The sequence below is a fragment of the Cyphomyrmex costatus genome, unplaced genomic scaffold, assembly GCF_001594065.2.
Source record: "Cyphomyrmex costatus isolate MS0001 unplaced genomic scaffold, Ccosl1.0 scaffold364, whole genome shotgun sequence".
In the NCBI taxonomy this organism is placed as follows: domain Eukaryota; kingdom Metazoa; phylum Arthropoda; class Insecta; order Hymenoptera; family Formicidae; genus Cyphomyrmex; species Cyphomyrmex costatus.
Window position 1 is genome coordinate 699,116 of NW_017277819.1, and position 17,656 is coordinate 716,771.

A 17,656-nucleotide genomic window follows, 5' to 3' on the forward strand; every position below is an offset into this window, starting at 1 on the left:
AGAAACTATACTACTTGGGTTATGATGATTTTTTTTAAATTTATCCTTTTTAAAGCGTAACAATTTTTAAAGCTTTTGATGATAAGATAATATCTATTTAATTTATTTATGGTAATAACTCGAAAATCATGTTTTTGTGTTACTTTTAAAGTGAGAAAGCAATATTGAAATTTGAAGAATGTTTTTTATAGCTATTGTTTTATTTGATCGAAAAATTAAAGCCATCGATATAAAATTTATCAATTCGCAAAAAGCTAATATCGTTTTTAGAATTCGCATATCAAAACTGTCACAGATTAGTCGATTTAATTTTCAGGCAACAGGGCCGAATTTATCGACCAGTATAATATATTATTTCGTTATTTGCTTCAACGGAGTTATATTTGTAGCCGTGTTGCAATGTGGACGTAGTAAAACTCACGAACTGAAACGGCTGACAAAGTGGAAATGCAACGATCGTAGCAATAAACGCATTGATCGCTGAAGAATAAATAGTGTCGTGCTTTCGGCTTTCATGTGTTTTGGACCAATTTCCTACATGAAGGCAATGAGCCACTAGTCGGTGCTACCCGCGAACCGAGGGTCTCCCTGTGGAACCGTTCTCCCGATTAACTCGTTGAAATTTTAACCACGCGCTGTCAACCGGTGAGTTAATTTAACGTGCAATTAAGAACGTGGCGTTTCTGCCGTAGATTCAACATGACTGTTTCTAATGTAGTTGCCAGCGCGGTTTCTACATGAAATTCGAGGACCGCGTAAATTCCTTTCCGCGGAACCAATTACTGATTAATTTGGCAAACAGCTGATGTGTAAATTTGTCATTGGTAAACGTGACTTCTCCAATTGTTTATTATTATTGTTAATCGCTGTTGTTTTGTGACGTCTGTTAGTTTACAATATATTGTTTAGTTTATAATTAGACTGATTAGAAAAGAAGACTAGAAAAATTAGACTCTTTTCGAAAAAATATATATACCATATATATATTTTTTTTGTCCTTCATGAATATCAAAATTTGAGTCTTAAAAATACTATAATATATGCAAGATTCTTGAAAAATAAAGTAAAAATTAAGTATTAAAATTATTTATAGATTAATATTATTAAATTGCTTGCCAATTTAATTTGTGATTTTATGGTTTTCGTTTTATATGGATTGCGTTTTAAGATTGAAAATTAAATTCGGCACACAGATTGCAGGATTAAAAAAACCTATGTAATATATAAATTCAATTAACAATTTAAGCACTAAAGATCTACTTTGATCTTTTTTTTAAGACTTTCATTTCCTATTTGTATTTACATTACAGTGTAAAAGATACTCAGTTTAATTAAAATAGTTTGTAAAAAAAGTTCGTAAATTTTGCAAATTTACAAAACAAAGTTTGTAATTTTTTAAGCAATATTTTTTGAGAGTTTAAATATGGCTAATTACAGGCTATATTTAAACAGTCACCTGTGAATATTAGAGAGCGCGTATTTCAGCGCTCGTGTTAGAAAAAAAAAGTGAAATAGCTACCAAACTTCTAACATGTTTGCACTTCAGCGTACTCACTAATACTATTATCGCACGTGCAATTCATGAGCAGGTGGCTGCCTAAACTGAATTTGTAATTGGGAATTGAGCATATATATCTCAACTACTATTTAAAATTACAAATCATTTTTTAATTTTTTAATTTTTTGAGAACCTTCTTGCTGTAGTATTTTGAATCGTAAATTTTCCAACACATTGGATATTCTCGAAGATTTTTAGAACTTATTTTAATTTTAAAAGTTTTTCTGTTTCAAAAAATGCAAATATCTTTGAGTTTTTTTATACGATTGCGGTCGCACATAAGAAAATATTTATAGTGAAAAATTATGAAAATTTATGCAAATTTTATTATATCGGCAAATGGATTTTTAAGAGAAACGGTTTATAGTAATTCTTCTTCGTTTTCTACTGATATTGGCTGTTGCGATTAATACGTTGAAATTTCAGCCACGAATATCAGCTGAAAATACTTCATCGTACGATTCGCTGTACGTGATCCCTCTGACACGGAAATAACATAGTTTTATCTTCAAAATTAAATATACTTGGCGAGAGAACAGTTTTTATCAGCAATGAAAGCACGTTATTGAATTTATTTGTGGTGAATTCGCCATGAATTCGGATAAAAGTCTCCCTGCAGATAAAATGCATCTTGTCTTCTTAAAAAATTTAATCAATCGTTTATTTTTTATGTATTCATAAGAGAAAGTTAAAAATTGAAAATTATTAGATGCCATTAATATTGCTTTTCTTTCCAATAACACCCATTATGAAAGGCTTAAATGAAGAAAATAGTATGTATTTGAATAACAGACAGATGTTTTTTTCTTTCTTTTCGAATTTTTTCAATGTCTTTGCTGTTTTTTCGTTGTATTCTTTAACCAAGCGGCGCAAATATGTTAGAGATCTGCTAGTTGTTTCAGATTTTTGCTAACATAGGTGGTGTAACTTTAAGCCTTGAATATCCGTGGCAAATATTAAAACCTCTTTTCTTTTGTAACGCGAGAAGCTGGGAGCTGGGTACAGAGAAAAAAAGCGTTGTTTTCATTCCAGTGGAACGTCCCTTTCCCTGTTCGTATAACACCAAAGTGCATCCTTGTCATTCGCGCCGTTTTTCTCGAAACCATCGTAGCATTCAGAAATCTTAGATCTTGTGATGAAACTGCGGTATGTTTAAAAATAGGCAGAAGAATAATTATTACAAGGCTTACAGCTCTATTATGTTCGATATCTTCACGTTATCAATTTTTATTTGCCATAATTGAAAACCATTTTAATAAAGTTTTGATTTGTCCGCGACGCTCTTGCCGCAAATAAAAATGGAATTTAAAACGAAACAAAATGGAACATATTGGTTGTTTCTCAGTTAAGGTTGACAAATTTTAAATGGCACTACAATATCAATTGAAGGTTTAAAAAAATTGAAAATATTAAAATTTTTGTGCTTTTTTCCTCCGAATAAAAATACGATAAAACGTAATAAATTTAATAAAATTAATGAATTTCCTCCAGTTCTTGTTAGCTGAATACGATTAATTACAATTCCTTCATCTCCACATTATTTTTTAAAAACATTTTTGCATTCAAAAAATTTATCAATAATATTGGAACTTCAGGTATTTATATGTGAAAATTTTGTTGATTTAAAATTCGAGACGATATCATATTCCTGTTTTTATTTTGAAGCTATGGTAATTAAATACTTCTATGGGGGAAAAAATACTGAAAATAATGTTTTAAAAAAATAAAATTCTACATATATACAATACGATTTTAACAGTTCATTATTTAATTACCTGTATATTCATTTATTAACCTTCGTTTGCTTGTTTTGCGGTTTTTAAGCTAACTTTATTTATTCGTGAAAAATAAATGAGTCGCCTATAGTATATCCCCTAACGTTTAAACAAAATTATAACAAAAGTACTGAAGAGATCAGAATATTTCTATACTTACATTAAACTTTAGTTCATTGGCAATAAAACAGAACGATACTTTTGCGAAAATAAACATTAAATTATTGTATAAATTAAATTTGAAAAAAGTGGTTTTCGGTACGATTTGGAGACCGCATCGTTAAATTGTACCATACTTGGTTCCTAAATCGTACTTCTAACCTAACAAACAAGCTGACATTGCTTATTGTCATTTTGACATTAAAATAACATCTTTAATGTTAAAATGACGGTAAATAACGTCAGTTATTTATAACCAGAAACTCATTTTTCAATCGTTTACATGTTATATCTATATGCTTTATATCGTGAATTAATCTTGTATTTAACTATTTTTTAAACTTTATTTATTTACAAATATTAAAATTTATATTATTTATTTATTTAGTTCTTAAACTTGAATCTACTATTTTCCTGAAAAAAAAAAAAACACTATAATCATTAATTATTCATAGTATCGACATATAATATCTGTCTTCATGTTTATTTTCCCTGTTTTCCTGCATTTGATATTGTCACATCGGACAAAAATACAGAAAAACCATAGGTATATCGCGGCGGTTCGATCAGTGCGGCGCATTTTACGTCGTTTTGCTCCTTTATCGTTTGGTCTGCAAATCACGCTTCAGTGCATTCATACTGTTTTTCAATCCTGTATCACGTACACCAGACGCGACCACCTATGTTTTTCATGCGAAACTCGGAGAAACTCAACAACTTTTTAGTTACCTTCTCTACCTTAAATTTACTTGTGGTTAGAACTGTTTCTATCTATCTCGTTTTCTATCTCTCTTTCAATTCCTTTTCTCTCTCTTTCTCTTTTATGCTCTGTTGATTTGTTCAGTCACTAAGCTTAATGCTATGAACCGCAACTCTCAAATTTTAGCAACTCTCGAAGAGCTGACATTTTTAACAAAAGGAGTCGATAGTCGTGTGTTTTTATCCGATTCCCACGTCTACTTAGTAGATTCTGCATTTCGAGTTATCACGACAAAGAAGAACTCTGCACATCATTTCCGTGCGCGCGAACAAACTGCGTGAAAAGCATAACAAAGACAGGGATAATAGAACGAAATAATAACGACCGTTTTTTTTTTTAAACAAAAGGCTGAGTATTATCCGATATTTCACAAGAATGATTTTATGTATGGGATTCTTTAAAAATGCATCGATGCGATAGACTCCTTCGTGGAGAATTTATGGGCTTCAAATGATATTCATGAAGTCGCCTCGACTAAACGATCCCCGTCGTACATTATTTTTCTTCCGTTTCAATCTTACTCTCGGGTTATAAGCGAGATGTATTGAACTGAACGTTTTGATGGTCATCCCGAATCGAACTCGTAATCGGTGCTCATAAATTTTAGAAAGCGACTTCAACTGTCTCTGAGCACCGCAAGTGATCGGTAGCTCTGTACGTATTGATCTACAGCCCGTCCTACATACAATGGTACAACCGAAAACTTCTCTACGCTTGCATGTACTAGTTTCGGAATCAGTTTGGCGGAACTGGTACGCGCTTACGAATTTGCATTGTTTTCGCTTGGCAGGAAAGTCGTATATCGTTAATGCGAACGAAGCTACCGTTGCTTGAAATTAAACTAGTTTCTATCATCAAAATAGTTGATTATTGTCGATCTTTAATTTTAGTAGAGAAGTAATTTAAAGATATACAAATTGGTAGGTGCTCAGAGAAAGAACACCCCCTAAAATTTTAATTTTATAATTATATTTTTTATTACTATATTATATCATATTATAAATTATTCAATCTTTCTATAGGAATCTCAGCCATATCTTTTAGTCTTCTTTTCAAGAACAATATGTTAAACAAAACTATGCTTGAGTCACCTATCTACCTACTTAAAAGTTAACTAATTGTGTCATTCCATCTCTAATTAATTATGACATTTGCTGAAATATTTTCTCCTATATACATCTGCCGCATATGTTTGTACATATTTGACGTACAATTGTATATTCACGCTATTACGAATATGTCATACTCACAAATTGATCCCGTCGTATCCAGCCCCGATGCCGACGTGATCCACTCCGGCTATCTTCCGCACATGATTGATGTGCGCTGTAACATATCACGAAAATTGCATGTATTAGGTCATCGTAGTAATGCCCACTACCCTTAGCATCACCGTGATACACGGAACGTGTAGCTCATTTGCCGTGTAACGAGGAAAATTGCATTTCTCTAACCGCGAATTGCCTGCAAACTTGGCGGTGAATGCAACACGCACGATTTTCTTTCTGCAACTAATAACGCCGCGAGTTATTACTCTCGAGGGCAGGAAAGAAAATTACTTACACTTACACTTTGTGCTTCCTTCATTTCCCCATTGTTATATTCAGCAAGGCATATTTATTTTTTCTGCACATGTTTGATGTATAACAGCGTACGTCTGTTGCAGCCGTATTCGCCATTCTGGTTGTCTAGTTAGTCACAATTGCTAACACAATATTACACGATGTGCATAATTAATTCTTGCTTTTAATAGAAGGGAATATTGCGCTCGTGAATTGAATAACTTAAAAGCAATCCGTCCACCGCACGCACTTATCTTTATATTTAAAGTCGAAAGAAATAGTAAATCAATTTGCAATTAGCGCAGTTGAATCGTAAACAACTCAAAGGAAAAAGATTTATAGAAGCGCGTGTTAATCTTCAGTAAAAATATCTGGACGATCGAATGTAGACGTCGAATTATGATTTTGCGCAGAAAGAAAGGTGTTTGGTATTTGTAATTATAATTGAATAGTAAAATAATTATTGCTAAAAGCTCCATTTTTATAATAATTATTAATACTATTATTGCTTTATTTTTGTGAAGAAACGTTTGCTTTTTATATAATTTTATATATAAAAATAATATATAATTGTTTTCGAAAGAATTATGTAATTATATCTTTTTAGTATGTACATGTATATTACATGTATAACTTAATTCTTGGTCACTATATTTAATCGATTACAGCACCTATTTAAATTTAAATTTTTTTCCACCGTAGTATATACATATATTGTATATATTGTATATAGACGTTTTAAAGCTGAAACGCTTTAAAACGAGGTATAATAGTTGATGTTGCCGATATATTCCTTTTCAACCGATGAAAATGCCAGCAAGGAAATGATTTACATGACCTTAGGTGAAAATGTTATGTTTTATATAGTAAAAAGTGGTTTCAAAAGTTCCGAGATGGGAATTTTAATCTCCAAGATGAAGAACATCTTAAACAACCAAAAAAATTAAAGACGTAGAATTGGAACAGCTTTTTAAAGAAAATTCTTGTTAGACTCAAGAAAATTAAAAGATTGAAATATTGAAAGATTATTTTTGTTTTTATGTAAATCAACAATATATATTTTTGTAGGAGTTATTGACTATATTATTTACTGTATATCATTTACTATACTTACTATAGAGATGGAGCGTTTAACTGTAATTATTTAATCATGCATTATAGTCACATATATATCAAATACTTTGCTGTCAGTGTGTTTATTGCTGGCAATCATATTTATAAATGTAATTCTCTCGTAACTAGCAAATTTCAAAGTGTTTCCTCCCCGCCAAAGATGGATAAAATCGAATAATAATTTGAACAGGTACAATGAGATCATGAACGTGCGCATAAACAATGAAAATTTGCATATCCGTCAGACGGATGTTATTGTTAACTCGGAAACGGTTGCACTCGCGCACGGATATAATTTACACCTCGGTAACGTAATATATCGCGAATATAATTTACACTCTACAGCGACACAAAATCCAAAAGACAATTTTATATACTCATCAGAATTATATATATATATATGTATGTTATATATATATGTGTGTGTTATTATATATATATATATATATATATATATATAATTTCTTGAAGGACCTTAAAAAGGTCAGCGACCTTATAAAGATGCGATATATATATATATATATATATATGTCTTTTGGATATTACTTCTTCTTAATAAATTGAATCGCTTATTGCGTCATAAGTATCAAAGGGTGCAATGTTAAATATATTTTAAGTAAAGTAAGAGGATTATTTTATATTAAACAAATCGATTAAAAATTATTTTTATATTTATCTTATGTATTCTCTTAATTTAAATAATTTGATGCAGCTCGATATCGATGCAATTAACCTTTTGAAGATTGAAACTTTCTAAGATAATTTATGGAATATATTTGGTTTTTAAAAGTTATCGAAATAGCTAAATTTGAATTTTATAATTCTGGTTTTGAAAAATAATCTAATTATTATGAAACTTTCGATTTAGGACGATTTGTTGATGTCTCTGAGCTTGAATGTGGCCTGAAAATATCGAATTTCAAAAGAATACTAACCTCTATAAAGGAGGATCTATCTAGCGTTACAGGGGGGGTTCGTAATCAGAATTTCAAAATCAGTTTGAAATTCAATATACTAATTGTTTATGTATCATTAATGAGCTTCAAATAAAATAAAACTAGTAACTTTGATATTATATTATAACATATATACTTTGCAATTATAAAAATTCTAAAAAATTGTTTGTTTTTTACTATGAATTCTTTATTCAATGGATTGTTGATACTTTCCAAAGGTAAAATGTACGTTTCGACTCAATTCGGAGTCCTCTTCAGTATTAAATATGTCTTTACTGTGTGTGAATAAGGAAGAATACCAACAAATTAACAGATTTGATGTGGTACATCTGTCAAATATAATTAAGATTAACAATAAAAGTGAACGAAAAAACGAAAAAAAAAAAATTAATATGACTAATCTTATGACTTACTTTAAACACACAAAGCAATCGTCATGAAATATTAGATCAAAATTTGACTGTTAAGTCACATCGCAAATATAATTTATCGCAATTTTGAACTCAATCTCCAGTATGTGAAACAGAAATGTTAGTATATGAGATAACATTATTCACACATAGTAAAAACATATTTAATGCTGAAGAGGACTCCGAATTGAGTCAAAACGTACATTTTACCTTTGGAAAGTATCATCAATCCATTGAATAAAGAATTCATAATAAAAGAACAAACAATATTTTACTTGCGTACTACAACCAACGCTGCACTCTCATTCGCTTGGTTTAATCATCAATTTGTTTTAATCTGGAGAGTGTCTGTACCACCGTACCACTTTCATCTTTTCAAAAATTCTAAAACTGAATTTTATAATAATCAAATTGTTTTTAATTTTGTTTGTAAATATTTAGTTCACTGTTTAGACTTTTTATTTTGATCTCCAAATTTATTTTAAGATCCAAATAAAATATTTCCAAAAGTTTTGCCATAGGCCAAGTTTCATAAAAATTGAGCGAGTAATTTATATATGAGTAACATAAAAGCAGTGATACAAAGCTGGCTCGCGAATTCACAAAGCATTAATTTTTTATTATTTAGTAAACAACATCGTCAATAATTAATTTTTATGTGAAAACGTACGATTTTTTCTGTCAATATTCTTTATAGAATATAATAATAATCATTTTATGTATATATTATATTATATATATATGTATATTAGGATATTATTATACCCATATGGAATAACATAAAAAAGTTTGTGCGACAAAGTTTTGTGTATTTATTAAATTATTATTCAAATAGCAAGCTTATGTTATTTATTATTATTTTGTTTAAACTCTATTCGAGTTATAACATATATTTAAAAAAAAAACAAAATCTGGAGTATTATAGTTATATTAAATATCAAAAAAGTTCTGCATATATATATATATATATATATAAATGTTCATTGTTTGGCGAATCGAAGACCATTATCTGGAAAAATTTATTCATGAAAAGATACATGGCCATCGTTAATGCATTTCCAAAGCGCCTTGAAGCCTGTATCAAAGTTAAAGGTAGTTATTTTAAAAAAGTTAATTATTATATTCGTCATATTTAATATTTGATATTTAATAACAATTTTGTTTTTTAATATATGTTATTAATAATTTGATAAATACAAAAATTTCTAGCCAAATCTTTTTATTACAGTATACTATACCGTTGTTGTTATTATTATTATTATTATTATGCAGAAATTGTGTTTTGCGGATTATCTCTGTATTCATTATTAGAATACCAACGTTTCGTGAACGTTGCAGTTCACTTCATCAGTAGGACAAGGAGCAGATATTGGCTGCTACTATCAGGCTGCTCCTCGTCCTACTGATGAAGTGAATTACAACGTTCACGAAACGTTGGCATTCTAATAATGAATACGGAAATAACTCGCGAAACGCGTATAACTCCTGTATAGAAAGTATTATACTTGTGGAAGCCTCAAAAGCATTATTATTATTATTATTATTATACGCATCGGTAAAGCATTAGTTATTGATCATCGTTAGCTATTTCCTTCCACTATAGTAACGACGTACATACATCGCCGTTCGAAAATCGACAAGAAAAGTATTTATCTAATGAACGTTAATGCATTTACAAAGCTTTGTATATATAATGGATAACGGTATGTCAGTCACACAGACACGACATGCATAATCGATTGGATAAATGACATAATTCATAGCCGATCAGACTGTAGAATAACGACGCGCCTCATTGCACCGCAATTTTGTTCGGGCACGAGTTGCCGCGTGATGCGGAACATATCAGAAATGTCACAAATTTCGATTTTCGCGTTTGCGCCGCGTTGCACCCGCGTTATATCTCCATTACATCGTAAATTATATGTCGGCTGGCTCGGTGCGGTCTTTCAAAATTGATCACGATTCAACGGGGCTCGTCGTTACTAGCACGATTAGAAAATCACATTATGTATGGTGAATAAGGAGATGAGCGGACAGCCTCACCGAACGAAAATTCTGATTTTAACCAGATTTTATAATTTCCAGATTGTACAATGTAATTTCAAAAAAATCCTTCCTGTATTTATTAAAATTAGAAAATTATCTATATCGCGATATTGATTGCAAATTTAACAGAACTCAATGGAAATGCTAAAAATATAGAAACTTTGTGCAGAGAGATCTTTGCGAAGTATTTTCGTTAAAGGATGCGAACAATTTTGTCGCAGGACTGCTGCATGTTACTATAAACGGAGGAAGTTGCATTTGCATTGCATCCCGTGCGTTGTGACGGTTGTACCATTAGCAGGCTGCTGCGCGATCTTTCGATTTGCATGTACGACGTAAACAGCGCGGTTGACGTTTGTTTGGGCAGAATAACGTGCGAATGTCTCTCGGGATGCAGTGCATTTTAATGCTTCGTGTGCGGAACGCGTCATAGAATATACAAAGTCCTACAAAGTGAGAACGAAGAAACGATGTTGTGTAAAATGGCAAGTGTATTCCTAAAAGGAGATATTTTTTAACGGGATGCGCGACAAAACTGATATGTATTTCAAGCACGTAAGGAAAATTTATTTTATTGTAATTCAAATTTTGTAATTACTTTCCCAATCGAATAATAACGATTATGTTGAGAGATCTAAAATTTTTTGCAGTATTGCTCATCATTTTTTAGTTTTTAACATAATTATTTTAATAGGTACTCCAACAAACTTATTTTTAGATCTGCATCCAGTATAATTACAGAATTTCGGCAAAATTGGTTTTTCCATGTAAAAAATGAGAATATGTCAAATCTATAATGCCTGTTGAATGTAATTTAAAAGTGCGATATGAACGAAATACAAAAAATTTAAATAGCATGTCGCTACGGGTCGAAAATAACTTCTGTAATATCTGTGACATACGAATCCATAGTCGGAGATGGACAGTGCTTTTTGGTCGCAGTTTCATCAGTAGCGAGCTCAAATCGAGAAAATTGCATTCACACGGTAAATAAAGAAAGAATCATTCGACAAACGTAATACAGGGAATTGCGAGCTGCGAGTGTGACTCGCTAGCTGTTATTATTAACTAGGGACGATTGAGCGTGTATGCGATGGTCATCATGGGATCCAGCTAGAAAGGGCAACAGGATAGAATGAGGGAAAAGGACGATTGTGGCGAGAGCGCTCGAATCAATCATCAGCGTAATACTGGTGCCAATGGCCATTGGGAGAGAGAAACGTGTTATAATTCGCGAAATTATCATTGCGCGTCCGCTGTCTAACGCACTTCCCGTTCCGCACAAATAATTTTCTTCCCCGCTCTCTCCCTCGGCAGACATAATTTTCTCTGCGACTCGGTGACCGTCGATGTAAAGCAATTAGAGATGCTGCCTGCGGAAGGAAGCGATTATTCAGGCACCCGGTTATGCTCGATTCTGCTATGTCCGATGTGCGACCGTCCGGATCAGCAATTATCATTTGCTCTTTCTTACTTTTGTTGCTCGATCGTGGCACGTTATTCGTACATAGATGCATATACGTGCTGCATTTTCACTGATATTTTATTGCCGCGGCTACTAATGTAAGTGTATGTGGATTGCCGATTGGCATTACTAAGGTATTCCCATACTGACAGAAATGTTTGGTATATAAATAACTTTTATTTTGTTTTGGTATAAATTACAAGAACTTTTTTAATTTAAAAATTGTGTTGTTTTTCAATTAAAATTTGATTACTCTAACCAAAATTTAGTTAGCACAATTTTTTAATTAAAAACAAAAAAATGTTTTTTCTAATTCATATATCAATAAAATAATAGTTATTTGTACCCCAAACATTTCTCTCACATCAGTGTGCTGAAATATAATAATACTGGAACGCGCGTTGCTAAAAAGTGATCTGAGAAAGTGCGTGTGAAGTAGTACTTTTATTTTTGTTGAATTGATATAGTGTGGATTGTAAAAAAAGTATAAACTAAAAAGAAATATCACTTGAGATTTTCTTGGCATCTCTCCATACTACCTAAGTAGAACATAGTAGAACATAATAATATCATAAAGACGTTAGCATGACCTTATTTGCCATTTATAAGTATACTTATATATATATTTTATGGATCAAATGACATCGTGCTGATCTTATAATATTATGATTTAATTATAATTCTGTGTCTACCTAGGCGTATAATATTATTAGATTTCATCAATTGAATGTTTACTTTATAAGAAATGTTACTGTGAGTGCGCATTAATAATATATATAATTAATAATTTCATATTAATATCATTACACTTAGTGTATTTGTGTGTCTTCTTTACACGCTTTAGAGAATTTTTCTTACAAAATAAATCACAAAACTTTAAAGTTCTTTTTTTTAATTATCTATGAAAGTCTTAAAAGTATTATAAATAATTTATTGATATTAATAGCATTACATTCAGTGTTTTTTTGTGTCTTTTTACATGCTTTAGGAAACTTTCCTTATAAAATAAATTGCATAACTGCTTTGAAGCTTTTTTTCTTGAAGAAAACATTCATGAAAGCCTCAAAACTATTATAAATAATTTGACATTAATTTAGCATTGCATTTACTGTTTTTGTATGTTTTTTTTACACCTTGAAAAATTTTCCTTAAGGTGAATCTTCAATTGAGTATGAGGAATTTTTAAAGTCAGGATTAAAACATCCGCAATTCCATGTAATATGTAGCAAGGCTTTTATTCTGTAACTCATAACGATAGTCTCAATGTTGTTATTTTGTTATTATGCAGCTTTTTTATCATATATAAAATCTGCATGATGTCAATATGTAACGACACCCGATACTCATTAAGAATAGAAGCCTAACAACATACATATACGATAGTATCAGTGTCGTCGCGTTTGATTCATATGTACAATATCGTGAAATTTACAATTGTAACGATCCGAGTTGTATGTTACACCACAAAGTAATATTACGCCGCATCCGCTTATTTTTGTAAAAAGTTTGTGGAAACCCCGGTTAATGGGAACACGAAGATTATTAAAATTCTAGATAAACTACAAATTTTTTGGAGTTCTGAGTCGAGACCGATTTTACGCGAGAGATTTCAGAGATTAGCGGACAAAAGTGGGCGAAATTAAAGAACTTATTATCTCGTGTTTATTATCTATACGGATTATGAAACAAATAATTGTGTTACGCGTAATTCTTCTACTGCGAAGTTGCAGGGAGAAGAAAGTGAGAATTTCAGATCAGAATTCACGTTCGGGTCTACAAAAAACTGTCACCGCTTGGCAATACCACAAACGGAATTGGCTGCTCCCACGACAGGGACGTTTCGCTTTTTTGTTTGCATGCAGAAACACTCGATTTTCACAGGATGCACTCTGAACCGCGGTTTGGCCGTGGAAAGTGTGAACTTTAGATTAAGGGTTTCGCGGGTTTCTCTCCACATACGATGGCTTCGGTTTCACGATCGATCTCGCTTGTTGCGGAAAGATGTACAGTTAACTTCGTAAAATGTAGTATACTACACTGTACTAAATGCTACGAAAAAATATCACCCTGTGCAAAATTTTATATTCACTTTTTAATCGTTTAAATTAGTTTGCATTGTAAATAAGAAATGTTATAAAAAAATGCAACTTAATTAACAAAGATGTTATATATTTTAAGTTTCAATTTAATTTCACATGGAGTTCCTCGAAGCTACGTGCTAGATTAAAATTCCATTCCCATGATTCGTACATATCTAATTGTATCACGTACACACATAACCATTTATATTACCGGTATGGTATGAAATGTTAATGTCTTCGGAACTTTGAGCCGCTTTGTAATAATGCAAATATGATAACAACCCGCGGGAATTGGCACCTAACGCGAAAACTCATTTACACGCTTCAGCAGAGAAACGCTTTGGATGTTCCCTCTATACAATAGCGACGTTGAAGCTGCGGCTCAGTCGCGACGGACACTTTAGTGGAAAACAAAACGAGCTAATTGAACGCGATTTTTGTTTTTCTCTTAATTAGTTATCTTAGAGCATGTACAGAAGATTAGAGATTCTCTAATTATGTCCATTTCTACCAATGTAGATTACCTATAATCTCCTCTTTAATTCACTCTTTACCTCTTTCTCATTTTTTAGAACTGAAGGAAGATAAAAAGTAAGTTTATCTGAAATTAAAGTTAATCTACACTGGTAGAAATGAAGGTAAGAGTCATAAAATAACATGAAGGTTAAGTCAGCGATGCCATTTTTCAGCAAAAATATAAAACTGTTGTAGTGTACACAGAAGTATTATATCTAAAATGATACGACTGTAATAGTATGTACATCTATTAACCGTATTACATCTTTAGTTTGCTGTAAAATGCTTCAATCAAAATTGGGAACGTATTTCGTGATTTTGATTAGATGATCGAGTGAATAAAGTAATAAAAAGTTAAAGCACATAGACTGAACGTTTTTACTGAAATATCTAAGAATTTGGAATAGATATAAAAAATACACTTTATTGGACTGTCAAAATAATTATGTAGTACGCTCAAACTGATTGTTCGAATATCAAAATTGTTTATAACATTGCTCATCATGCTTGAGTTTTCTACATAATTATTTTGACGGTTCAAATTATTTGTAAATCTATATCTATATATGTATAATAGGGAATAACGGGGATAAAGGGGATAGGGGATAAAGGGGAAGTAACGAATAAAATTAAGATGTTGGAAGCATTAATGAAAGCATGGAAAAATATTGATCAGCAACACATCGAAAACCTTGTCGAAAGTATGCCTCGACGTTTGCAAGCCGTCATACAAGCAAAAGGTGGCCATGCAAAATATTAATTATAAACTTTATCTTTATTATATATTTTTTTTTCACTTGCGTACTTTATTTTGTCCACGATAGATTTGATAATAATTGACTATTAAAGGATTTCGTATTGTTTTTGGAATTTTTGTAATCATTATTGTAAAGTAGACTAAAATACCTTTCTTTTACTTTATTCATCATTATGCGATCTGCCAGCACTGACGAGATATTTGCATAAATGTGAAAATGTTTAGAGTGCGTACTTTATTTTGTCCAGTACTGTATATATATACATCTTTCGTTTTAGTAAAATCGTTCTCTTCATGCATGCTGAAGCAATGTTTATATATATCGATGAAAGCCATTTTAATCAATGCCATATTTATTTTCCATTACGGAAAGAACACGAAAAAATAGGTAAATGCAGGAAATGGCTGAATTTATCAGATATTGAATTGTTCAATATTACGTGTGCATTGTATTGTTTAAAAAATTCGAGATAATGACGCAGTTCGGTAAACAAATATCGAGCTTTAAGCCCATATAAGCACGTGCAGTATCTGTCTGCAGTTGAGTGAATTTCACGGAATTTTATTTAATACGTTGCGCGAGTGGCAAACAAGTGACTAGTGTAATATCCCTTTTTACGGGTATAAGCTTTATGATTGCAAAGCTGTTAATGATCAAAACGAAACGATGCTAATCGCAGTAAACGCTTACCTGCTACATCCTGGAGCGTCGATTTTTCGCCACAGCTGATAAAATGGGGATAGAAGGATACCATAACTATACCACCGGTCTGCGCCTGTAAATAAAATATTTGTATTTTTTTTAACGTAATCGTTAAATTAAATAAAATATAAAATAATTATTTATCTACTTTTGAATGGAGATTAAACATTTATAATATACTTAATATATAAAATCATAATTATATATCTATTAACATAATTTATAAAATTTAGACTTTATGTGTGATTATAATTTCCACAGAAAGTATAATTTTGTTAAAATATTGATAAAATATTACAAAACTTATTGTTAGCTAGATGCAAATTTAAAGATAATTTTGTTTAACTATCAAGATATTTATGTTGAAAGCTCAAGCATGGTGAGCAGTGCTGCAAAAAAAATTTAATATTCCGGTTCACGTAAATGTCCTATATAGTTATTTTGATAGTTTAGCAAAATTATTTTCAAATTTATGTCTAGTTTAATTTTTAAAAACTTTATAGAAATAATATAATACAATTTAATTATTTACATTGGAATTAAGACTCTCAGTTGGTTTGATGAAATTCGAGTGGTGAGTGAGATGCGACACTGACTTGATTTTGGTAAAATAAAAATGTAATAGTTTCATAACATCAATTTACGGATATTTCATTTTATGTGTGTGTCAAATGTAATTAGAAATTTATTACATTTTATTAAAACAGTCTTGAGTTCCTCCTAGTGAAAAATATATCAAGTGTGAAGGGCTAATATTGATCAATTTATATATTACTGAAAATCATTAATTATTTATTTGGGTGGTAAAAGCATTGAATAATACAGAGTTCTTAATAAGTACAATAAATAATTAATTACTGTTTTTTTTAGTATTAAATTAGCCAGTATTAAATTGATCAATACTAGATTTTTATAAAGTTTTAGTAAAATTATTCTTTCTGTGCAGTCATCGCGTTATACAAAATTGCTTTGAATTAATATGTTATGGTATTCGTTATTTTCTACTGTTTCGTTGCGAAGTTTACCAAAAGTCGCAGCGCGTGGTCAGGCACATTTCGCGAGGAGTTGCAAAGAGCGTGAGCGCTGCTGTGACTAAAAATCACTGGCGCCCTTGACGTCGTCATAGCTGCCAGCATCGTGGGCACCGAGACATGAGAGAGGTCCACCATCATCCCAAGTCGATTCATCTCCAGCACGACACTCTGGAAAGTTTCACGATGCGACATTAAATAGTTTCGATATTCGCGAATACACCCGCTCTCACGATAATGGCATCAACCGCGGATTAAAGTACTTCGAAAGATCTCTCGGACTTCGCGTCAACGTTGAAAGGCATGTCTTCTGGTACATCTTTTGAATATTCTTGTGATGAATTAAATGCTAATCCGGATTACATAGACTCGCAGAGATTCACAGGATTCGTTCGAGGATGGTTTAATGTACATATTATCACATAGTTCTAATAAATTTTCTCGTTATAAATTTTTCTTTTCGCAAATTTATGATTATGGCTGTAATAAATTTTTCGGGCGAACCATTTGGGAGAAAGAGTATCTCTTGTTCAATGCTTAATGCTATTGCTTTCTTCAAATTAAAGTAGGACAGACCGAAAGTTTGTTACTGTATCTGTCGAGTTGCTTTTCGAATTAAATTTGGCGTTAGTAGTGGAATGGGAGGGCTGGTTTTATAGTACGCGCACGTTAGGTCAATGACACTTATTGCACGGATTGAGCTTCAGAATAAATACTTTCGAAGCTGCTCTCTTCTTGAGAAGAATGCCAATGCGAGGGGC

General features: G+C 31.5%; 1 protein-coding gene across 1 annotated transcript in view; it reads right to left on the bottom strand.

The window, feature by feature from the left end:
• LOC108776601 (dipeptidase 1) overlaps positions 1-17,656 on the bottom strand; it is a 105,801-nt gene that overhangs the window by 15,244 nt on the left and 72,901 nt on the right. Inside the window, exons 6-8 of the mRNA XM_018543272.1 lie at positions 16,890-17,066; positions 15,853-15,937; positions 5,503-5,578 (exon numbers count right to left, since the gene is read on the bottom strand). Coding sequence (XP_018398774.1) covers positions 5,503-5,578; positions 15,853-15,937; positions 16,890-17,066 — 338 coding nt within the window. The remainder of the gene's footprint in view (positions 1-5,502; positions 5,579-15,852; positions 15,938-16,889; positions 17,067-17,656) is intronic.